This window comes from Cenococcum geophilum (assembly GCF_001692895.1).
Source record: "Cenococcum geophilum 1.58 unplaced genomic scaffold K441scaffold_15, whole genome shotgun sequence".
Lineage (NCBI taxonomy): Eukaryota > Fungi > Ascomycota > Dothideomycetes > Gloniales > Gloniaceae > Cenococcum > Cenococcum geophilum.
In genome coordinates this window covers 571,667-594,233 of record NW_027137573.1, presented here as the reverse complement: position 1 = coordinate 594,233, position 22,567 = coordinate 571,667, and the positions used below count along the sequence as shown (strand labels likewise).

The following is a 22,567-nucleotide window of genomic DNA, read 5'->3' as shown; positions in this document are numbered from 1 at the left end:
ATGTAAGCTCCGTCTTTAAACCATTGCTTTTACTATAGAGTCCGCTTAAACGTCTTCTGCTATTAAGATCCTTGGTTTAGCCTATACTCCTTAGTTCTATAATTACTTAATCCTTAACCTCTAGGTTTCCATAGTTTTTTACTCTATCTCTTATAGGTTTCTTTAGTACCACTTAGGTCTATTAGCTCTGCGCTATACTATAGTTTCTAACTTAGCTTAGGTTATTACGTGCTCTACGTCTTATATAACTATAAAACTCTATCCTAGCCTCTCTTAGCCTGTTCCCTTTAGAAGATCCTATTATTAATCTTAATCGCTTAATCTATTAATTTCCTTAGGGTATCCGCATCTTCCATTAGAATAATTACGTCCTGGACTTTAGCCTTAAGTCCCTATTTATACTGTGCCATAAGCGCCTTATTATTCCATTCGACCTATATAGTAAGTGTTTAAAACTATATTATATACTTAATTACTAAAGTTTACTACGTTAGGTCCTAAAGCTTTCTCTCTACTATAGTTATTGCTTCTAGGTCCCTAAATATCTGTATTAATCGTTCCGCGAATCCTACCTAGCTAGAAAACACAAATTGTACCTCTTAATTAGTAGTAGTTATTCCGTTAGTCTATATTTCCGTTAAGTAGGGTTTAAACTATTCTAGTGCCTAACCCGTTAGAAATAGTCCTGCGTAGGCTATCTAATCCATTATTATGGCTAACTTAGCCCCTTCTTGTATGACTTTAAAATGCATTTATATTAGGAATCCTTTAAGCTTTAATCTATCCCCTAAGAATCGTTTAATTAAAGGTAACTTAACCTTTACTGCTCTAATCCCATTAAGTCTTTCTTTAAGTGTTTAGTTGTTCTCGTTTAACCTATTAACAATTTTCTGTAACTGCCTAACCGTAACTGTTTGTGAGTTAGTATCTTATATACTTGTATCTCCACTTAACCTTAAAGTAGTTGCTGCCGTTAATGGCGTCGTAGTAGCTGCTTTTGGTGGCATGTTATTTGACTTATTAAAACCGTAACTATGGTAGTAATTGTATAACGGAGCCTTGTAGTAGGAACTACGGTAGACTTGTTAATGGGCTAGGTATATAGGTATTACAAGTAAGTTAACAACGTAATAATAACTGGTGGAGTGGTTGCCTAATAGATTAACTCTAATTATATTCTAAGAATTACTATAAGGAAGAAACTATCTAGGTAGGGACTGAGGGTCCTTAAATACACAACTATACTCCTATAAAATCCTCCTTATACGTGATATACGTGTTGTACGTAAGGTACGTGTCGTATATATCGTATACCGCGTATACTGCGTATAATATCATGTGACTTGCTTACCATTTTTTGTTATATAGTTCTACGGGTTCCATCCTAGACCGTGCTTGTATTAACCAACTAGCTTCTTCCGACTCTTCTCTAAGTAGTCGTAACATTGTACTTAAAGCGTTTGTAACAGAACGCTCTACTTATAGGCGCTATAGGTCTTCTCCTTTAAGTGAATTCCTACCCCCTAAAATATCTTCTTATTCTATTTAAACTGCGTATAATAGCTTAACGGCTATTACGGTACTTTAATGCTACTAGGGAAGATGTATAGGTTATAGTAGTCCTCTAGCTACTAAAAGAATAGGAAGCTCTTAGCGCCGTCTTTGCCTTAGTAGTTAAAGAAGTAAAAGGCTATTATAGAGAAAGGGCAGAGAATAGGGTTAGTATTACGTATACAGCCTATATACTTAACCTTACCGTGTTAATTCTACTTTCCTTATATTATTAATATAATTATATACGGCGCTAGCTTGTCTAGTTTAGGCCCTTTATTCTCCAGTTTAATAAGGATAAGGTTAGTAAGCTAAACGTCCCGTCTACTTTTACCCTAGGTAATAATACTATGGCCTAACAAACGGGTTAGAAAACGGTAGCTATATAGACTAGGTATCATTGTAGAGCGTCTCGCCACAGCTGTGGCTGTGTGGCTTATCAATGTCCGAGTGCCAAGAAGAGGTACCTTCTCCCTGTGGCGTAAATCATTAAAATGCTTCCCATAAGAGCGCACATTGTTATAAGGGCTAGTAGACGTGCCAGAAGTTTGATTAAGTTGATATTCATATTATAGAAGGTCTGCGAAAGTATAGATCCCTAAATTCATAGCGTACGTGGCTTGCAGAGTTTGAGGCTTCAGAGTGCATGTGCGCGAGATCGCGTAAACTACAACGGAGGCACCAAGAATCTCGTAATAAAGGAAAGAAATGAGATAAGAAATGGCGTAATAATATTTGCATGTATATGCGCTATCAAGACTAGGTTGGGTTGAATTGTTGTAGTGGTCTTCCCGCAGAGTACCTATGGTTTGTCCGGTTACGAGGGGTGTCCGGTAACGCAGGGGGGGATGTTACTGTGGGCGCTTCCGTTTACGTTATCAGCTTGAATTGCACCACGATTCGTCTCAGGAGACGACTATTTTCTGCACACTGGAATTTAAGAGGAACAAGGGCTTCGGAGGGAATAGCAGTACCTATCTATCCGCGCAACGTGAAGACGAAATGGCGTAAGGAAAGAATCCAATTTGTTATGCACCTCACAGGTTCTTGGAGACTTCGTCGTTATTCAAAGAGGCGGTAATTTTTTCAACTGGACGTGACTATCGTACATATGCACTGCGGAAACAGGTCACAATGCTGTATCCTCCAACCCCACTAGATAGAATTACTCTGCCGTAAACAACGCAGCACTGTGACCATCATTATCCAAAATAGTGAGCTCAATCTGCAGAAGCCAGACCAGAAGGCGCGCTGGACCCAGACCCAGACCCAGAACCAGAACCAGAACCAGAACCAGAGCCTGAAGCCTCCGCCTCTGTCTCTGCCTTAGGCAACTCAACCTTTTCTTTCCCCTTTCCTTTGCCGCCACTTGATTCACCTTCCGCATTTTGCTCCACCTCAACTTTCTCCTTATCCTTTTCTTCCTGCTCACTTGCCTCCCTCTCCCCCTCCACCCTCGCCTGATCCTCCTCCACCATTCTCCTCTCCTCCTCCCTCTCAGCCCTGATCCTATCCTCTCTTGCCTGGACCATCCTCTCCCCCAACCCGGGCCACAAACTCGCCACAAAAAGCGCCACCGCGCGCTCCGCAACCCTCACCCTCTCCCTCAGCCACCCTCTCTCGCGATCATCCCGCTCTCTCACGAGCCGCCTCGCTGCCTCCTCCGGCGTCGGCATCCTGGCAGCGTCCGCTCCCTGCCCAGCACCGCTCCGCCCAGCACCACCACCCTGCCCATTAGCCTGCTGCGGATTCGGCGGCTGCCGCTCCCTCTCCGGCAGTGGCAACAGCGCCTCGAAATGCCTGCGCAGCCGCTCGAACTGGTTCTCAAACAGGCCCAGCTGTGCGAGATAGACGACCGCGCCTGCGACGCACATCATGATCGGTCTGCGCCAGCCGCTGCCGCCGGCGAAGAGGTAGATGAAGCAGAGGAGCTTGAAGAGCAGCCAGAGGTGGCCGGCGGCGACGACCATGCGGTCGTTCTGTGGCTGCACTGGGGCTTGTGCTTGCGCTTGCGCGGCGGGTTGGCCCGGTTGGACTGCGGCGCCTGGGGCAGCTGGTGCGGCACCGGGAGCCGGGTTGGCGTTCTGGGCCTGGTGTGGCTGGTTGGGGTGCAGAGGCGGGGCGAAGGGCTGTTGGTGGTGTTGCGCCATCTGCTGGCCGAGCGCGGCGAGAATTTGGCGGTTTGCGACAAACTGCTGGTTGAAGGCGTCGAAAGAGATGGTAGGAGCGAAAGGGGCTGTGGTGTAAGCGCCTCGTTCGTCGAAGAGAACGCCAACAGGACCCTGAGGCCCGGAGAGAATGAAGAATTCGGGGCTAGGTGCATTCGATGTTCGCGTGCTTGGTGTGCTCCTCGTTGCTTGCTGTTGTGCTTGCTGTTGTGCTTGCTGTTGTGCTTGTGTACGCGTCCCCCCTGTTGCACCCTCACTGGTTGTCCCTGTAGTTGATGTATTGTTTGATGAAGTTGTGCCGTTCGTAGTTGCAGTTACCGTATTCCCAGGGCGCAGACGGTCAATGCTCTCGAGAAGACCTCCGGCCTGTGTTCTTAGGCTATTGTTCAACATTTGTAATGAGACCACATCTCTGTTGCGGGCTAAATCGGGATCGGCCACTAAAGAATTCAGGCCTGTTTGCAGTTGTTCGAGATTTTGCATTAGATTGTCCACATGTCGTCGGATTTGGTCGTGGCGCCAAGTAGGCGGTGATGTTCCGGTAGTTGCACCGTCTGCTGTGATCTCGCCTGAAGGTCCCTGTACAAGCATCCTAACATTCTCCATCTCTCGCTGGGCTCCCTGTAAGCTTGTCCGTATTCGAACTAATTCCCGGTCAATCATGTGAGTTGTCACATGGGCTGGTCTAGCGGCTCCATTGTTGAAAATGGATGGTGATGGAGTGCCCACTGGTGGCGTTCCAGTTCGACCGAAAGGAGCCTGGAAGTTAGGAGGATAGGGGAACAAACGGTGGATGTTCTGCGGCTGCGGAACGCCAGCTCGCTGTTCAGGAAGCGTAACGTTGGTGTTGTTAATAGTCATAGTCCAGCGCTCGCCGTTCGGACCAATTCCTTCATGCCTAATCGTGCTAGAAGAGTTTGGAGGAAGGTTGCCCAATCCCCGCTGTAATCCTGGCTGTCCTCTAGACTCGCCAGAAGCCTGATCTCTATTCTCGCTAGGCGATCTTCTCTCTCCATTTGTTCCGACACCTCGCGAACCTGCAGCAGCTCTTTGTTGCTGCTGCTGGGCCACTAACTCCTGGAATGCGTTTCGCGCGGCAGTTTCTCCTGTACCATTGCCAGTCCCTCCTTCGGGTACTCCATTCTGTTGACCCTGTGGCGGATGCATATGTCGGTGAGCTCCGTTGTGAGCATGCGCAGCGTGCACCTGTGCGGCTTGTGCAAATTGCTGCTGTAAGATGTTGTTGAACTCTGGAGGAAGGTGCAGATGCGGAGCACCCTGTTCTGGGTTCATCGCAAATGGAAATCCTTGTGGCGGGAATTGCGGGGCATGTGGGAAGGGATTTTGATGTATGTGCGGGAGATGGGGTGTCGAGTTTGGCCGTGCCTGTGGTGGAGCTCGGAAAGGGTTTGTTTGCGGCGGTACTGACGTTCCTGCTGCCGGCGAAGGAGGGCCGGTTCGGAATGGATTTGGAGGTGCAGTTGATGACCGAGGCGCAGGAGTTGCTGAGTTCCGAGGTGCAGGCGTTGACGAGGTGCTGGTGTTGGGATGGGTTGAGTGCCCGAATTCACGAAGCACGAGATGCAAGCTTTGCTCGGTAGACCGCTGGATCTGCTCGGATGATTAGCATAGATGATATAGGAGGTCCGAGAGATATATACATTGTCTCTACCAAAGACGTCAAACATGCTGTCTGTGTCTTTGGCCATTACCCGGCCTCTATAGATTAATCGCATGCGCTCAACGGCGGGCCGCGTAGCTAACTCATCCCGAATCTTGATTTTGAGCTCACCAACAGTGGTTACTGCCGGAATCTTTGCGAAGAAGAGGTCGCCATTGACCTCGGTCGACGGGGACAGGACCTTGAGGTCGATGAGGACCTGCTCAGATGGTTGCGGATCGCCCGCTTCGTCCATGTTGATGGGCGGAGAAAGTGATAAATTAATGAGAGACTGTGAAGGAAGTTGTTTTTGTGAAGAGAAGGCTAACAAAGAGTGAAGAGAGCGATGGAGGCCATGGCAATCAGTGAGCCATGAAGGTGCGATGGCCGAGGGGAGAGTGGTGAGGTAGTCGTGAGGTGGTGTTGGCAAGGGGGATAACTTTATGATCGAGTATGCACACGTTGCGTTCTCGTCGGCACACACAATCTGGCATAAGCTCGACCCACCCCCATGTCGATATCTTGGCAATCGCTTGAGATTGGCGTCATAGCAAGAAATAACGCTCTCATCTTCAATCCCCTGTACAATATTGATATACTGTTCTTGTAATGCCCTAGCCATGTCTACGGCCTGCTCACGTCGAGTTTATCTTTCCGTTCCAGCCAGAGTTCGCCCTCTTCGTACCGACGCCCTTGCACAATACCGACGAAGCACTGGTCNGCATGCCACTCTACGTATATCACAACCTTCGAAAAACTTTACATCATCGAGGCATCTATTCGAAAAGCAACAACAGCAACACAGAAAGGAATCCTTTCGGTCGAGATTAGGTGAAGCTCTTAGAAACACAAGGATTGAATGGAAGCCTATCCCGATCGGACTGGGAATTGGCTTCCTAGGGCTTTTACAGTTTTACCGGGTACAACAACGAGAACAGAGGAGACAAGAAGAGGAGAGCAGTGGATCTGGAAGCAATTCAGAACCCGGAGGCAAGCCGAAGAAGCGAGAGAGGATACGGCCTAGTGGTCCATGGTATATACCATCCCACACACGATACTGACCGTTAATTGACCAGACGATGCTGTTAGGCAAGTTCAGANCATGTCAACGTTGCCATTGAAGGCTCTATCAAGGTTATGGGGACGTTTTAATGAGTTGGAAATACCTTATTACCTTCGCGTGCCAGGTTTCAAGCTCTATTCTTGGATATTCGGTGTTAAGTAGATTTATCGATTCGCCGACCTATATTTCATCTAATATATTATAGCCTATCCGAAGTCTCACAGCCTGATCTCCACGCCTACCCAAACCTTGCCTCCTTCTTTTACCGCACCCTAAAACCTGGTGCCCGACCCTTAGACCCCAATCCAAACGCCTTGTTATCCCCCGCGGACGGCAGAATTATACAGTTCGGGACCATTGAACATGGAGAAGTTGAACAAGTGAAGGGCGTCACCTACAGCCTCGACGCCCTGCTTGGCTCCGTCAGGCCCAAAAGCCCGGGAGCTCCCACTCCGACATCAAACATCAGCTCGTCCCCCAACTCCCCCCAACCCAGCGCAAGCCGCGACCGCATCGGCGACGAAGAAATCATCCGCGCAGATGAGGAGTTCGCCAAAGTAAACGGCATCTCCTACACCCTCCCGAATCTGTTCTCCGGGCCCTCTCCCAAGGACGGAATACCGACCGAAATGCCAACCGACCAATCGACCGCCCCCGCCGCGTCCTCCGAAGCCGAAGTGCGCGCCGACCTCGCCCTCAGCGAGGCCTCCCGCCCCTGGTGGGCCCCCTCGCACACGAAGACGCCCACAGCGCTCTACTACTGCGTCATCTACCTTGCCCCCGGCGACTACCACCGCTTCCACTCACCGGTTTCGTGGGTCGTCGAGAGCCGGCGCCACTTCGCCGGCGAGCTGTACAGCGTGTCGCCGTACCTGCAGCGCACGCTGCCAGGCCTCTTCACACTCAACGAGCGCGTCGTCCTGCTCGGCCGCTGGCGCTGGGGCTTCTTCTCGTGCACGCCCGTCGGCGCGACGAACGTCGGGTCCATTAAGATCAACTTCGATCGCGAGCTGCGCACGAACTCGTTGACGACCGACACCGCGGCCGATAGGGCGGCGGAGGAGGCGGCGGCGCGCGGGGAACCGCATTCGGGGTTTGCGGAGGCGACGTATGAGGGCGCGAGTCGGTTGCTTGGGGGTCATGCGCTGAAACGCGGGGAGGAGATGGGGGGGTTTCAGCTGGGGAGCACGATCGTGCTTGTTTTTGAGGCGCCGAAGGGACGGCGGCCGAGCTTTGATGAGGGGTATGTGGAGGGCCCGAGGAGGGGGGGTTGGAGGTGGACGATTAGCCAGGGGCAGAGGGTTAGGGTTGGACAGGCATTGGGCGGGTGGACGAGTGAGTAGTTAGTGGGAGAGGATGTACTATGTGTAGAGATACCCATATGTCGCACGGGACGGCTGATAAAATGTGTATATATAGCTGACTAGCTCCGCTTTCTGGCAAGGACCATGAACATACGAAGTCGCATTGGCAGGACACTCGAATGTGATTTTGAGTCGGTGTGATTTGTGTTCACCACAAGAGATTCTGTAGAGGCTAGAATTTGCAGGTTTACTAATACTCACCTATTTAAATGAACTTAGCATTGCAGCTCGAGGATTCGATCTTTCTACTACTCCATTAGATTCCAGTTATGCTTATATTTTTGTCTTTCCTATACTCGCATATCACCTTCGGGCTAGAAAGTGACTACAACCCAGAGCGGCGAGACGGAAGCATGAAGTTATTCCAAAGATTTGGGGTTGAGCAAAACGGTATTGGTAGTCATCACCATGACGATATGAGGTCCTTTTCCGGCGCTCCGCCTTAGAGACGTGATGGCGAGGTGATAGCTACACCCCTCACTAGGGACGGAGTACTTGACCCTCCATCGCTCTCGCTGTTATTTCCAAAACAGGAGGAGAACATGCCTTTTCACCATCCTGCTCTTCGCCAATCCCTAATTGTATCCTTTCACCCCATAACCCAGCTCCTACAGCCGCGATGTCCCGTCCATTTCCGTCGGCGGGACGTGCATCTCATGCACAGGCTTCTTCAAATTCTCTGCCATCTCATCCCGTCCCTCCTCTTTTCCTACGCCCGCCTCATGGACTACACATGGCTGCAGCGCTTTCGGCCTGGCCCGCCGCCTACGGATAAAGATGAGGATTCCCGCCAAAAGCACTAAAACGCCACGCCTACTCCCGCCGCAGCGCCTGATGAGAGGCCGAACGAGGGATTAGAGATAGCAGTCGATGTGGTAGTTATGCTAGCGGTGGAGAGCGAACCTGCCGTCGTAACTGACCCCGCCCCAGTTATTCTCGAAGAAAGCGAGGAAGCTGTTGATGTCGTAGCAGATGTTGAAGTCTCCGGGCTCGCCTACCAAGCCGACAGCCCCCCAAACCCCCCCCAAGAATGCCCAGTTTAACCCCGGCTTTCTCCTCATCGCACCGGTGATCGTTGTTGAAAACGCCCCCACCATTGACAGCAGCCAGGCTGGAAAACAGCCAATGCTGCGCGGGCTCAGGCGTCCCCGTAGTCTCGGAACTCGTGAAGAGCGGGCTGCCCGGGTGGCAGTCCATACGGTAACCAGAGCCGTTCTTGACGTCGACGGACATGTAGCTCCCGTCGCCCCGAGGCTCGATGTCCCATTTCTGGCTGTCGTCGCCACCGGCCGGCTGCATGCACGGGCGCGTCTTGCTCGCGTTCGGCGGAGTAGCACACGGGTAGTTGGTTTATCAGGCCTTCGGACCGGCTGCGCACTTGGAAGGAGCTCTTGGCCACGGGGAAGATCTGCCAGTATTCGTTTTGTCCGCCGATGGCTTGGATGCCGAGAGAGCAGCCGCTGGATTGGAGGGAGGGGGTGAAGTTGACGCTATCCTCGGTCATTTGGCACCAGGTGTTTTGGTCTAGGTCAGCCATTACGACTGCTGGGCGCAGTGATTATGTTAGAATTGCTGGTATTAGGTGCTTATGCCTGTGACGGTTCCTGGCATCGCCGGTTTTAGAAGGGAATATAAAGTTAAAATTTTTCCAAATTCCTAAGAATTGCAATTAAAGCATATAAGATAACAGAGGGGCGAAAGCACAAATGAAGATTAAGAAAGAATTCATGATGCTATATAATGCAGAAGACAAGAGAGCGGAACGCGAGTTGAATAAGGCGGTAGGTGAAATGTAGGCTTCGCACGAAGGATTTTGTAATAGCTTACCGTGCAGCGATGATCACATTTAGCGTCACAGAAGGTTATCTACTAGACTGATCATGGATAGGGTTGTGATATATGTTCAATATTAACTGCATTTGTCCAGTTAAGATGCTGTTTTGGCGGTACACCTTTCATTACCAATGCATGCCATATTAGAAATCGTCAACGCTTTGACATGGAGCTACTGTACAATTAAATTAAATCCAGCACGAGGAGGACTTTAGATTGGGCGATGGATTTGATAACCCGACGTCACGGTCTAGACTGAGCGCGGGCTGAGCTAGGGCGTTGTTGGGGCTAAGACAGAAGCTGTCGGGGGTTGAGACGAGATGTGAACTCACGTGGAACAAGGCGCCCTATTCCCCCGCGCTTGGCCCGAGAGCAGTCTGCGTTTGCCATTTTAATAATGCAGCTTTGGCTATTAATGAACCGTGCGAGCATTAATGAGAGCATAAACACAGTGCATTTCGTGGCACCTACGTCGCTTGATTCTATCACTGTGATAGTGATCCGTGAACGACTGCATAGCTTTCATGAGATGAGAATTCAGTTTGACGGAAGTCTAGGATAAGTGAATATCTGACCCGACTGACCGCAAGTAGCTAGTAGTGGCCCTGAGTTGAACCATCTTGGACTCCCATGTCAAAACTATCCCAATTCACTCACCCTCACTAGACTCCTCATCCTCTGGTAGAGCTAAGCCTGCGACGAGACTCTTCTCCGTATACGCTTGGTCTCTCCGCCTTATAGCATCGATCTTCTCGAGTGCGTCTTCTAAATCAACATGCACCCTTAGCTCCTTCTCAATCATAACATTATACACCCGCCTCAGTTCCTCGAATGACAGAACTTCTATCAAGTGACTAAAAGCCAGCATCATATACTTCTTACACCAAGGTAGGTGTGTCAGGCCACGAAAGAACACTTGCTTCGCCCTCTCAACACCGGATGTTGGCACTGTCTTCCTCTTCAATTGCGCATCGGACGCTTGCACCGGTTGAGACAATTCAAAGAGTACATACGACGTCCAAAGCCCGGGGCTGTGCTTAACACTATCGCTTTCAACCGCGTTTTCAAAAGTCGCACGAATCGAGTGCGCGGTAGAACCGGCTATCTCGCCTCGCATCATCTCGGCAAAGATTGCAAAAGACCAGCCAACAATTGTGGGAAATTGGCCACGCTCGTCTTTCAGGACCGTATCGCGCATGATGGCCCGCACGCGATCATCGATGCGGAAGCGGGTCTCATTTGCGGCGTACGCGGAGAGGAGCATGGTATTGTTTGGGAAGTGTGTGATGCTCTCCGTAAGCTCGGTGCGAAGGAGGGATGGTTTGAAGCTGTGCGCGTGAGTGACGTGGTATGTAAGGAGCTGGGTAAGGGCTTGGTGGTTCAGCTCCGCAGCTATAGATCGCGAAAGGTTCCTTTTTGTTAACAGCGCAGAGGTCTGGTGAAATATGGATAGTGCAGCCGTAATATCTACACCGGTTTGCAGATAGGATAGAAGAGCTAGGCAGGTCGTGAAGAAAATTGCGTTTGTATATTGGGAAGTGGAGAGCGCAGAATCACGGCCTTCTTGGAGTATCTTTGAAGCATTAGCAAATCACCGGGAAATGCGACAGTATGTCATGGTATGGCTTGTGATTTAATAGGATAGAGTTAATAAATGCTAGACATACCGCTCTTGCTTTGAGGATGGCGGCTGGAGTGCAATCCGATATTTGCCAACCAGGGGCAGGCCGTGCAGTCATTTTGCTTTCGCCGATACATAATAGACGGTGCATGGCCGTTTCTTTGTCACTACGCCAGAGTGCATCCCAAGTCCAGGTGTGCCAGAGAAGGATGCTATCCCGCTGAGAATTCTCAGGTAGATTTTTACTCATACTAAGCGCAGTAGAAAAAACATGGTCCGAAACTGACAGATTCTCAGCCTTTGCCTCGATCAAACCATATGCATTATAAAGTCGTAGGCTTGATGGATTTTTCTTGAGCAAGAATTTGGCAGTTTTACGAGCTCTATGCAACGCGGACTGGTCAGTAGACTGAAAATTAAATGGAGATAATAGAAACTTACTCGGGAGCAAAGTAATGTAACTCAAATCCGAGTAAGTATTCTGCAATACGGTCGTCTGTTACAGACAGTGTCATATGCCGTAATGCGCGACGGATGAAATCTACGTCTATCGAGCATTGAGCTCTCGAAAATGCCACTGTGAGGAGGCTTTCGGCGGTCGTTTGATAATATTTGATGGGACAAGATTCAAAAGACCTCGAAGAGTGAGAAATAGAATCTATCGTAAGGCGTCCCTCTTCTAAAGTAGATTTTGGTTCTACAGCCGGCTTATTCCCAAGATACTCATCACGAAGGAACGGGTTAAGCCACCATAGTTGTTGATTGTTGTTATTTTCATGTGGTAATGGTGGAAGGTGGCAAAAGCAAATAAAAGCTTGTATCAGAGGAATAGCAGGTACAACCTGAGGTAGAAATGATATATACTCTTTGATATCCGAGAAGAGTACAAGGTGGAAAGGATCATCTTCTCCAGCTTCATCGGCAGTGCGGCCAGGGTACTTCAGAGCATTAGCATGTTCTATTTCTAAATCTCCGAAATCTTTGAAAAGCATGCGAGGGTCGACGGACTGCCGAAACTCTATGACAGCCGGTGGGGGTGCGGATCCCTCGTTGATGCAGAACTGCTTCCAACCACCAGCATCAGGTTCACCAATGCGAGGCACCTCACTTTCCCAGAATTCTTCAAAGCTATTTAGAAGCTCTTGCTTTTCCCATAACTTGGTCTGACTACTCGGCCTAAGCAAGTAGTACTCTAGAAGGGCCTGCCATGTGGCTAGAGCATGCTCTTGGTATCCGGCTTCTCTCATCATTGTCGTCATTCGAACTAGGACGTAGAGTTGAATGTCTAAGATAGCCGCTTGAGCAGTATCGCTCTGTTCACGGGCAGCTGCTGTCGCAAGGACTTCCAAGCAATTCCTGAACATTGCACGGCAACCTTCGTATTTGAAATCCACAAAGTTGGTTTGTGCAAAGTCGAGATACTTTGTCCAAATATCGATATTTTCTGCATGTTCCTTCAAAGTTTCCTGCCATTTCCTAGATAATTTTTTGGACTCCCAGTATTTTGACCCCTCGTTCATCAAACCGAGCACGAGTTGGATCCGATTATTTTTATTAGCACCGATTTCTCGAATTGCTTGCTCATACATGGAAATTCTGATATCCGACAGATTTCTCCGTTCGGAACTACTCAGTTTCTGTGCTGAACTGGGGTTGCCTAGCCGCACCATAGCTTCCTGGTGGTCAATAAGATCTAACCATGCTTGAAGATTGCGAGGTTCATCTTTGGTTTGACGCGAAAGTTGTGCATTTCTCCTCCTAATCTCATCCTCGAAATGCACAGCTCCCATCTCAGGCTCGTTAATAGAGTCATCTGAAGCATACTTCAGGTCTAGATCAGTAGGTCGATCTGTTAATTTGCGCTTTCCCTCGATCGAGCGGTAGTCAACATAGCTTTCATCGGAGGAATCTGGGGATTCCGAGCCACGCTTCCTTTTCTTACTATGCGACACGGAAATATAATTTTGTTGGCTGTCCAGCTGAGCGTCTTTGTCTGTTGGCTTCATTAACCGTACTGTTCGTGGCTCTTTTGTCAGACCGCGTTTTGATGTTAGCTGTCTCTCACGCCGGCCAAAATGTTGTCCATCACTAATGAGTATTCCTCGATCTGTAGTGAGATGCCTGTCAATTCTTCCGTTAGTGGAAACTCCAAGGACACAGCCGTTTCCGCTACGACGGTAAGCCGGGATATTGTAGCGATGTAAACTTCCGTATGTAATGTTGCCTGGATCTCCTTTCCTGTCAATTATAAAATACTCCTTTTCCTCATTCCAAGGGGTAACGATCGGTGGTATGGACCCGTATTCGGGGACATCTTTAGGCGGCTCCTTGTACTCGGGCTCTGACTCATGCTTTCGGTGATGTTTGTGCCTTTTGCTTTCTCGTGACCGCGAATGGCGTGCATGTTCTTTCGCGTGGTCCCTTGGCTCCTTATGCCGAGAACGGTGCCTTTCGCTATATTCACGATGAGGATGGTCTTGATTATTTTCTTTGGAGGCCGGGGCTTTTGGCGCCAGAGGCGGGACTTTAGGCCGGAAACTGGCAAACTTTGGAACAGACGGTCGATCTTTCTGAACCTTTGATTAATTCATGTTATGTAGAAAGGACAGTGGAGGGCGTTGCTTGCTTTCGAGTCATCCATCATCCCCGGTGAGCCTTGATTTCTGGTCTTCCTCAAGCTCTGGCTGGTAATCTATGCATGGCAGACGTATCGTTCAATTTCTGAAGCACTGTTCTTCCCAGCAGTGCCGCATGGTATCAATTGTGAATGTTTCGCAAGCTAAAACGAGCTAAAACGAATCCAGGATGTTGTAGAAAGCTCATTATTTTGCCGTGTTAGACCGCCCGCTTCACCGCTTTTCGAGACAAACTTCGGCACTAATTTTTTTTGGTTTCGTACCTGGTATGGACGCTGAAAAGCTGTACAGAACAACTTACAACCTCGGAATTAAGTTCCAAGTTTCTCTTTGGACCTCCCGAAGCCCATGGAGTATAGGATACTTTTCTGGAGCTCCGTATTCCTCGATCCGTTATGACCTCGTTGCAGAAACAGCTCGCGGCCATCGCCGCTTCGAGCACCCACCAGTTGGACCTAAAGGCCCAAAAAGCGGCCCATGGGAAATCCCTTCTCTTTGAGTCCAAAATCGCGGCCTCGCAGAATTTCAACTCAATCTACCAAATCTGTTATGAAGGATTCCAGGAATTATGTGCGCTGGATCCTCGATTCGCCGCCTTTTCGCGAAACTTGTTCAGCGAGCAAAGTAAATCCGAAGAGAGGACCCAGATGACGGCCAAGGAAAACCAGGAGCTTGATTCTGTTATAGAGAGCTTTCTTTCCCTTGCGGGTCCACGTCTATTGTTGAAGCCGGCAGTGAAAGCGGTAGAATGGCTGATAAGGCGGTTCCGGTGAGTTTATTATAAGAGAAATAATCCGAGAAGCCTGCTAATAAATGGCTTTCATTCTAGAGTTCACGAATATAATACCGAATTTCTCATCCTTACCTTCCTCCCATATCACTCTAGCCCAATATTTCCGACTATGCTCTCAATCCTTCCCGCAAAGATCTCGCCAACATTCCGCTTCCTACATCCATACATAAACTCATTGGCGAACCCACCTCGACAAACCGTTGTGTACACTGCCACGAACACCCCCGCCTTCTTCTCTGCTCTGGAACAATATGTTTTAAAGGTTCTTAGGGCTGGCCATCAATCATCAAGCCTTCTTTCATTTTGGGCGAGTGTAACAACGCAGGCCGTGGATGGAATGCTTGGTTCTGCGCGCTCTGGAAGGAGAGGAATACAGCAACAGCGAGAAGAAGAGTTATTGTTACGCATCCTACCTGTTCTCAATGAGTGTTTGACATTCGATGATGTGCCGGAAGCAATTTTGGGTTGCTACATGATAACAACCGTCCTCGTTACGAAGTCGAATCTCGAAGATAAAGTTCTGAACGCTTTGATGGAAGCCGTTGCTACCAGCCTGAGCTACGAGACCACTGATGGTTGTTTAGTCTGCTTAGCAGTGATTGCGGAAGAGAGAAAGGGTGCAAAACTGCCTAAATCCGCTGCGAAACGCATCATGAAGCTAGACGGACTAGCAGGTAAAATCGTTGCTCTATCTCAGGATTGTCGCATTGAACGCCTTGCACTTGGGTGTACGCTTGCAGCTATCGAAAGGCTCGAGACCCTTAGCCAGAGCCGGGATATTGTTCTTATTGAGAAAATTCTCGAATCAGACATTCTAGATGATCCGCAAGCGTCTGTCGTTATCAAATATTTGCTTCTTCTGATTGAACGTATGGACAATCCCTCAGTTTCTGCCTCAGAGATACGAAACCAGCTAAGCAGTTTAATAATACGATTGAATGAATCACCGGCCGTTGGAGGCAAACTCCAGAGAGTAATACAGGAGCACGAAATTGACATCGACGCCCTTGAAATGAGGCTAAAGACCATTTTGCGCTCTACTAATGCTGCGGCACTGCCTTCTATTAGAATCGAGCAGGACGAAGAGATGACCGATGAGGGACGGACGAGTGCTCCCTCACTGGACACAATTCTCTCAGCCCTTCCAGCTTATATGGATGAGCCTTCTTTCCTCACTGCGTCAAAGTTGCCTGTTTTTGAAGACCTTGCGCGGGCACTCACACAAATTGTGTCTCTAAACGCTGACCTCGACCAATTTACAGCTCTGCAAATACTGAGAAAAGATGAGGCGTCTAATAGCGTTCTTTTCCTGAGCTTTTTAGCTCGGGTGTGGAGCAGTACTTTTCCAGCTCTTGTACGCAGTGCTGCGCTCCAGTTAGCTACAAAATGGTTTCGTCATTCAAATGTCACAGTAGATTTACAAGCTCTCGTCCCGTACGCCATCTGCGCGTTATCAGACCCATCAATCACTGTTCGTCGATCTGCAGCCGAATTTACTCTAGCCCTAAGCCAATCTGCTGCCGTATCTGAGAAGACTCCAAGGCATAAGGCATGGGGCATGTCTTCTTTATACGGCAAAGAGACATTACGGATCCATTGGCTATCTGCGGACGAAGGTTCTAAGCTATTATCGTCTGTTCTGATACCTACTCTCGAAGAATGTGTCCTGGATGCAGATCATATTACCCAAGTCGTCCACACAGCACTGGATGGCTCTACTCGATTAAAACTTCCAGGATCAAAGACTGCCCATGCGGAATTAAAATCTTCTTACCGGATATCGATAGTATCGTTCTTGAGCAGTCAGGCCGTAGTTACACCCTTGCTTGCAGTCCGCCTGCGTCTTCTCTCAATCTTGAGTCTCCTCGGAAAGATTGCTTCTAACTCTCGCATCAATGTGGTGCTACCCGCCGTTCGCCATTGGTGTTCTTTGCCAGAGACAGATATTGCTGCACAATGCAACGCCGAAAACATCGAAATTCTCCAATCAGATAAGCAACATTTGGCGTTAATTTCTGCCCGAGACTCTGAGGGTGTGGATCTGCTCAAAAGCATTATCGCTGGCGATGTTGGTTCTGGGCGTCTTGCAATCCAAAATGCTGCCTTTGAACGGTTGCGGGCCATCTGGCCTTCTTTAAAGGCTGAAGTGCGACAATCCGTTGCCGCTCTTCTCCTTGATCTTGCCCTCACTGAACCTGATTCCGTTGATCCTCTCGGACAATCTCGACAAGCAGACGCCTTGGAGACGTTGCGTACTATTAAACTCCCGTCGTTTGTTTTAGAATCTTTTATTGAGAGTATTCCCAACGCTATTCACATGCCAGATAAACCGCCAGCTTCTAAGAGAAGGAGGACCAGTCGTTCCGAAATGGCTCGTGTTGAATTCCAAGATCCAAAGGACATCGCTAAAGCCCTACGGAGATTGACTCTCGTACTTGAGCTAGTAGAGATATCAGAACCGGAGGACCATCCCCAGCTGCTGAGAGGCTTATTCCATATTCTGGATGAATTACAACAATTCAAAATGCAATCGGGCTCAAGCCTTGTGTACTTACAAAGTCTTGTCATTGGATCTCTTCTATCTATCATCGATAAACTTAAGGCAAGCAAATTTTCGGAATGTTCTTGAATCATGAAACTGACCGAAATCAGGAAACCAAGGAGTCAAATGTAGATACTTCCGCAATTCGGGCCGATCTTCTCGTCGACTGTATACGGCATACAACCAACCCGCAGGTCCAAAATGCAGCCCTCTTGCTAATATCTAGCCTTGCTTCTTGGATGCCCGAGCTCGTTCTGCATAACCTCATGCCTATATTCACATTCATGGGCTCTACACTTCTACGGCAGAGCGACGACTACTCTGCACATGTCATTGATCAGGTATGCCTCACCTACTACATACTGCTCTTCAGATCTTGCGTGAATTTTTCTGACGAATGGATAGACCATTGCACGCGTTGTTCCCCAGCTTGCTGATTCTTTGAGAAAACGAAACAAGGACTTCATCATAGGGATGGCCGACTTACTGCTCAGTTTTACTGCTGCGTTCGAGCACATCCCACTGCATCGCAGACTAGGACTCTTTGGACAGCTTGCAAAGACATTAGGACCAGAGGATTCTCTCTTCGCTATTATTGCTCTCCTTGTCGATAGATATCCGTCTGTCGCCGGGGTGCAGCAGTTTGTATCGGACCTATTGACCATGTTTGACCCCATGGTTGCTGCACAGGTAATATTCAGACATAAACCTCCCTTTCCGTGTAAAATACTAATTATATATAGGCCTCAAAGAGATACCTCGAGCTTATTGATGATTTTTTGCAGCAGAAACGCACTGTTTCGGATATGCTTTTCGGTTTCAACGAGAAAGACGCTGGGCAGGTTGAAAACTCACTTCTCAATCTCTTGTCATCACTAGCACAACTACTGAACGATCAAAATCTGCATAGTCGGCTCGGCAGAGTTCTTCGACATGATTCTGATGCAGCGCAACTACGGATAGTCTTTACTGAAGCGATGGAGAAGATAATTCACATTTCGCAACAAGTGAGAGGGCGCGAAGTTCTACATGATGCCTGTAGCCGCGTCTTATCCAGTCTTCTCAATCTTTTGCCTACTGTTGATCTAATCAAGTCTGCCGAGATCCTTCTCGATAATCCCAATGACGAGGTTCGGCGGACAGCTTTGAAATCGGTTGAGGTCAAAGTACAAAGTATTAGTCAGGGCGATGATGTCTCTACGAAGGCAGTTTTGGCATTCCTGTCTCAGATTGGCACAATAATCCAACACTCCCCAGATGCGGCCTTGAAACATACTGCCGTAGCTTGCATCGACCAAATTTCTGAGCGATTTGGCAAGAAAGACCCGTCAGCAATCGCGGCAGCCGCTCAGATTGTCTCTGGGGTGCAATCACTGGGAAGCAGCGATGATCGGCTGCGTATTATTTCTCTTCTCTGCCTTGCATCTACGGTGGATGTTATTCAAGACGAATTCATCCCGTTGTTGCCTGCGGTGCTCCCGAAAGCCTTCACTTACCTGAGTCAGAGCCTGGACTCCCAAGAACCAAAGAACAATCTGCACAATGCTGTTTACGCTCTCCTTTGCTCCATTGTAGAACGGCTACCATTCATGTTTTCTGGTCAGTATCTGGATAGTGCTCTTCAATTGTCCCATAGATCAGCTGTTGCGGATCTTGACCCTGATGTGGATGAGAGTCGAAGCCAATTCTATCAGCTTGCGGCAAAGCAGATAGACGCCAAAGAATGCTTCAGCGCTATTGAAAGGAGTTGGACTGGAGCTGCGGAGATGGGTTACGAGGTAAGTTTTCATGCTTGTTCATTTGCTTCTGTATAGAGTCCTAATCTACGTCTAGGCGATTCACGAGTTAGTGAAGATGCTCAATCTAGCAATTAGTAGTCGACCAAAATCCGCAATCCTAAAAAATACCCAGGTCCTCTTCAATATATTCCTTGAGGCTTTTGATTTGCGTCGTAAATGCGTAGTAGATAACCTCGAAGAGAAGTATGGAGACTCGGAACTTGAGCAGCTAGAGGATTTAGTGGACGAGGCAGCTATATCCATGACATTGAAACTCAACGATGCAGCTTTCAGACCCTTCTTTGCACGACTCGTGGAGTGGGCTTCGAAAGCTTTGCCCAAGAGGGACTCGGAAGGAAAGATGCTTCGGTCCACGACTCTTTACCTGTTTCTAGGGACGTTCTTTGATCGATTGAAGGTAAGATAGTTATGTTCTTCCCACAGTCGCAAAAGGTCTAACCGCTGCAGTCAATTGTAACGGGCTATTCGAGCTATATCCTTGAGCATGCCGCGGAAATTCTCGATAACGTCTCTCCAACTGATGATATGGGTCTTAAGCTTAGCAAGGTTGTCCTTCATGCGCTCTCAAAAAGCTTTGAGCATGACCAGGATGGTAAGTAGAAACAATCGTAGTGATTTGGACAAGATCTGACTCTTCTTTTAGACTTCTGGCAAGCCCCTTCACACTTCAGCGCTATCTCAAGGCCACTTTTGAAACAGCTCACAAACCCGTCGAGCATTGCGATAGTGGAAGACATTATACCAACAATTACCGAGCTTGCTGCTTCTGCTGCATCGGCAGATCACCACAAGGAAATGAATGCGGTGATGCTGAAGTATATGAGATCAGACGATGTCCACACCCGGCTTGCAGCTGTCAAATGTGAGCAAAGTCTTACGGAGAGACTTGGCGAGGAATGGTTGGGCCTTTTGCCGGAAATGCTCCCATTTATAAGCGAGCTACAAGAAGATGACGATGACGTTGTGGAACGGGAAACGCAGAAATGGATCAGCATGATAGAAGAAATACTGGGAGAGAACCTTGATCCGATGTTACAATAGTACCGTGTATTTAGGGCTTGTGGATAGTGGTATTAAGAGTCTTGTGTTGGACATAATGAATCGTTTAGTGCTAGCGTGACAACCTCCGAGGTATTCTTGCGATACGGAGCTCACGACAACGCACCACCACACCATCACCGCATGTCATGTTCACTTCACACAATGTCGGAAACCAGCGATGCTAGCATGACCGATGTCGATTCGTTCACTAATGATGCGACACGGCCGCCGCCACTGTCGGCGCTGTTCCTAATCAAGTTCGACCAGAAGGTAGGGTGTGTATACGAGCTCCAGCAAGCCGCTAAACCCACAGATATGCTAATAAAGCCTGCGCAGGTATACTATCGCGTGGAAGCGGTCAACTATTGAGTGTATGCATGCCAACCCTTATCACCTTCAGTCGATCGCTTGCTCACGCAACATAGTGGAGCTAGACGGAGCAGTCGAGTTCAAATCATTGCCTTCGGGCTTACATACAGTCAAGGACGACCTGGTGTACGTTTCGCAATAACGGCTGGCTGTACTTATCACTAACGCTTTGCATGGAGATACTTTATACATGAGGGATATGCTGGGTTGAGTGCATTTGTTAACGGGCCGGCCTCAGAATCAGAGCGCAATGCGCATCTCGTTGCTGTGGGTATTTTGGTACCGCTAAGCTATGGAAGACTTGGGAGGAGCTGGCTTCATGCTCAAAGTCTTCAAGACCTAGCCGCGTAAGTGTCAACGTGTCCCAAATACGTTTTCGTGCGCCGAACCACCTGCTTATCAGCCAGCCTAGTGTGCTAGTAGATGACGTTTCGAAAACCGAACCCTTGGAGCAATTTTGGGAACAATTCCGATCAGACCATAAACAGGATGCGCACAACTCAAAATCTAACGTCCCCGAATCTTCAGTGCAACCAAGCCCATCGTGGAGGGGACACAGCAGAAATCGTGCTCTCTCCAGCCTTACTGCTGTCCTCCCTACCGACCAGTCTCTTCCACCTTTGCATCCAGCATTGTCAATTGTCAAATATATCGACACTTTTGGCCCTTTAGTGTTTCCATTACACCGAGAGGCCCTGCTCCGAAAACGAATTTTGTTCATTGCGCCCCCGCCTGTCCGGCTGACCTGCGAGTTTGGTACGTCCATGATACCGCTATTACAATCCTACAGTTCTTAGCCAATTCTAATTGCAGTTATATAGTCTATGATCTATCGATATTATCAAGCATTCCTGCGTCGGTGTGCGACCTTCTCCCATGTGTGTCAGATTCCCTCCATCGACTCCGCTCCTTTTTCAACCTTGGCATACACGACATTTCTCTTCTCAAGAAGGAAGCGATACCGCGAAGCTCACCGGATGCATCCCAAGGAGATGCAGAACCAGCTCCCTATGGCTGGTTGGCATGCACAACGGACGAGATCCTAGCAATAAAGAAAAACCTGTACGATATAATCGTTGAAATGCCAGCAACGTATGAGCATCCGCCACAAGAGCGTCGCTGGCCGACCATAAAAACATCTCAGGGTGCCCAAATAAAGGCATCCCAAAGGGACCTCAGGCGGTTTAAAATCCTCCATCAGGAACTGTGGAAGATTCGGCATGGCTCCCATATGGCGGACATTGAACCCGACGAGGATACAGATGACCGCACGGCATTACTACCACATGATTCAGGTAATGATAGTGAAAGCGAGGGTGATGTAGGCTACGACGACAAACTCATCGAGCCCATGACTTGGTCACAACTTGCCTATTCGGGCTTCATGTGGTGGGCATCGGCGGGAGAGAAAGACGCATATTTGAGCGAAGAGGCCGATCGGGATCGAGAAATGCTCGGCAACCTTTCTGACTTTGTTCCTGGTGGCATTCAGACGGAAGGTAACGAGGCCGATCTGATGACGGCCAGTGGACTTGCCAGTGCAGGACTGCATACAGCTATCATTGCATACTTCCACCGGCTTACTTCTCTCTTCGTATCCTCGCTAGCTGACCTAGTAGATGCAGCTGGCGATGAGGATTCTGGCGATGTTGAGGATGGTCTTGTTGTGGGGAGCGACCACATTACTCGCATGGGATTAGACGCCTGGAACGAATCCGATAAAGCTTTTGCGAGGGATTTCTTGTCGATTTACTTTGGCAGGGAAGCCGAAGTGCAAGGCGCCAGTCTCGAGTGCTGCGGCATAAGAATATGTTAGGATATTTAAAGGATTCGACTAAAAGATGTGCATCGGGATAACGGATGATGAATATTGTTACACATCTTTTATTTTATTTTTTCCGTGATGCGTGTAAGCTGCTTCCTTCGTTCCGTGATATCTGACCCACCGAGTAACCTAGATGATCCTTGTACTGTACGGTGAACGTGCCGATCATTTTCGTGTGAAACCCTGTGCTAAGCTCTCTGCTTATTGTATGCATATGCAACTACAAAGTGAAAGCACTAGCTAGCCAGGTTTCCGCATCAGCATACGGATCGCTTGTTAGATTCTGTCACACGGGAACGCAG

At 48.7% G+C, this 22,567-nt stretch overlaps 7 protein-coding genes across 7 annotated transcripts; 4 read left to right on the top strand and 3 right to left on the bottom strand.

The window, feature by feature from the left end:
• Positions 1–2,624: 2,624 nt before the first annotated feature.
• Positions 2,625–5,831, bottom strand: K441DRAFT_633648 (uncharacterized protein). Its single transcript, XM_067646380.1, has 2 exons — positions 5,381–5,831; positions 2,625–5,330 (listed from the first exon to the last, which is right to left on the bottom strand). The coding sequence occupies exons 1-2, from the start codon at positions 5,633–5,635 to the stop codon at positions 2,772–2,774; spliced, it is 2,814 nt and encodes a 937-aa protein (XP_067505375.1). The 5' UTR covers positions 5,636–5,831; the 3' UTR covers positions 2,625–2,771.
• A 99-nt stretch (positions 5,832–5,930) lies between these two features.
• Positions 5,931–6,525, top strand: K441DRAFT_657861 (uncharacterized protein). The gene has a single exon (XM_067648251.1). It carries the CDS (start codon positions 6,000–6,002, stop codon positions 6,438–6,440), a length of 441 nt encoding a protein of 146 aa, XP_067505374.1. The 5' UTR covers positions 5,931–5,999; the 3' UTR covers positions 6,441–6,525.
• On the top strand, positions 6,365–8,005 carry K441DRAFT_657858 (phosphatidylserine decarboxylase; the record flags this gene model as incomplete). The annotated part of the gene is made up of 2 exons (XM_067648250.1): positions 6,365–6,600; positions 6,648–8,005. Coding segments are annotated over exons 1-2 (1,253 nt in total), but the record flags the coding sequence as incomplete, so codon positions are not given.
• A 409-nt stretch (positions 8,006–8,414) lies between these two features.
• Positions 8,415–9,343, bottom strand: K441DRAFT_676251 (uncharacterized protein; the record flags this gene model as incomplete). The annotated part of the gene is made up of 4 exons (XM_067650936.1): positions 8,415–8,571; positions 8,727–8,760; positions 8,805–9,099; positions 9,185–9,343. The coding sequence occupies 4 exons, from the start codon at positions 9,341–9,343 to the stop codon at positions 8,415–8,417; spliced, it is 645 nt and encodes a 214-aa protein (XP_067505372.1).
• Positions 9,344–10,142: 799 nt separating this feature from the next.
• K441DRAFT_704713 (DUF1740-domain-containing protein) lies at positions 10,143–14,022 on the bottom strand. The gene is made up of 4 exons (XM_067653546.1): positions 13,887–14,022; positions 11,702–13,830; positions 11,307–11,643; positions 10,143–11,212 (listed from the first exon to the last, which is right to left on the bottom strand). The coding sequence occupies exons 1-4, from the start codon at positions 13,902–13,904 to the stop codon at positions 10,289–10,291; spliced, it is 3,408 nt and encodes a 1,135-aa protein (XP_067505371.1). The 5' UTR covers positions 13,905–14,022; the 3' UTR covers positions 10,143–10,288.
• A 157-nt stretch (positions 14,023–14,179) lies between these two features.
• Positions 14,180–20,125, top strand: K441DRAFT_608391 (uncharacterized protein). Its single transcript, XM_067645466.1, has 8 exons — positions 14,180–14,665; positions 14,726–17,291; positions 17,342–17,572; positions 17,637–17,921; positions 17,975–19,009; positions 19,065–19,427; positions 19,478–19,622; positions 19,674–20,125. The coding sequence occupies exons 1-8, from the start codon at positions 14,292–14,294 to the stop codon at positions 20,069–20,071; spliced, it is 5,397 nt and encodes a 1,798-aa protein (XP_067505370.1). The 5' UTR covers positions 14,180–14,291; the 3' UTR covers positions 20,072–20,125.
• Positions 20,126–20,233: 108 nt separating this feature from the next.
• K441DRAFT_554662 (uncharacterized protein) lies at positions 20,234–22,256 on the top strand (the record flags this gene model as incomplete). Its single annotated transcript, XM_067643239.1, has 7 exons — positions 20,234–20,346; positions 20,408–20,442; positions 20,497–20,566; positions 20,620–20,787; positions 20,853–21,196; positions 21,262–21,921; positions 21,985–22,256. 7 exons carry the CDS (start codon positions 20,234–20,236, stop codon positions 22,254–22,256), a joined length of 1,662 nt encoding a protein of 553 aa, XP_067505369.1.
• Between the last annotated feature and the right edge of the window lie 311 nt (positions 22,257–22,567).

What these genes read in the sequence shown, in the direction of transcription:
- K441DRAFT_608391 (XM_067645466.1), top strand. Translation starts at nt 14,292, where the DNA reads ATGACCTCGTTGCAGAAACAGCTCGCGGCCATCGCCGCTTCGAGCACC. An exon ending in CTGCACATGTCATTGATCAG is followed by an intron (nt 17,573 to 17,636) that starts GTATGCCTCACC and finishes ACGAATGGATAG; the next exon opens with ACCATTGCACGCGTTGTTCC. An exon ending in CTGCGGAGATGGGTTACGAG is followed by an intron (nt 19,010 to 19,064) that starts GTAAGTTTTCAT and finishes ATCTACGTCTAG; the next exon opens with GCGATTCACGAGTTAGTGAA.
- K441DRAFT_633648 (XM_067646380.1), bottom strand. Translation starts at nt 5,635, where the DNA reads ATGGACGAAGCGGGCGATCCGCAACCATCTGAGCAGGTCCTCATCGAC. An exon ending in ACGTCTTTGGTAGAGACAAT is followed by an intron (nt 5,331 to 5,380) that starts GTATATATCTCT and finishes TCATCCGAGCAG; the next exon opens with ATCCAGCGGTCTACCGAGCA.
- K441DRAFT_704713 (XM_067653546.1), bottom strand. An exon ending in TTACATTACTTTGCTCCCGA is followed by an intron (nt 11,644 to 11,701) that starts GTAAGTTTCTAT and finishes CGCGTTGCATAG; the next exon opens with AGCTCGTAAAACTGCCAAAT. An exon ending in CCATCCTCAAAGCAAGAGCG is followed by an intron (nt 11,213 to 11,306) that starts GTATGTCTAGCA and finishes AATGCTTCAAAG; the next exon opens with ATACTCCAAGAAGGCCGTGA.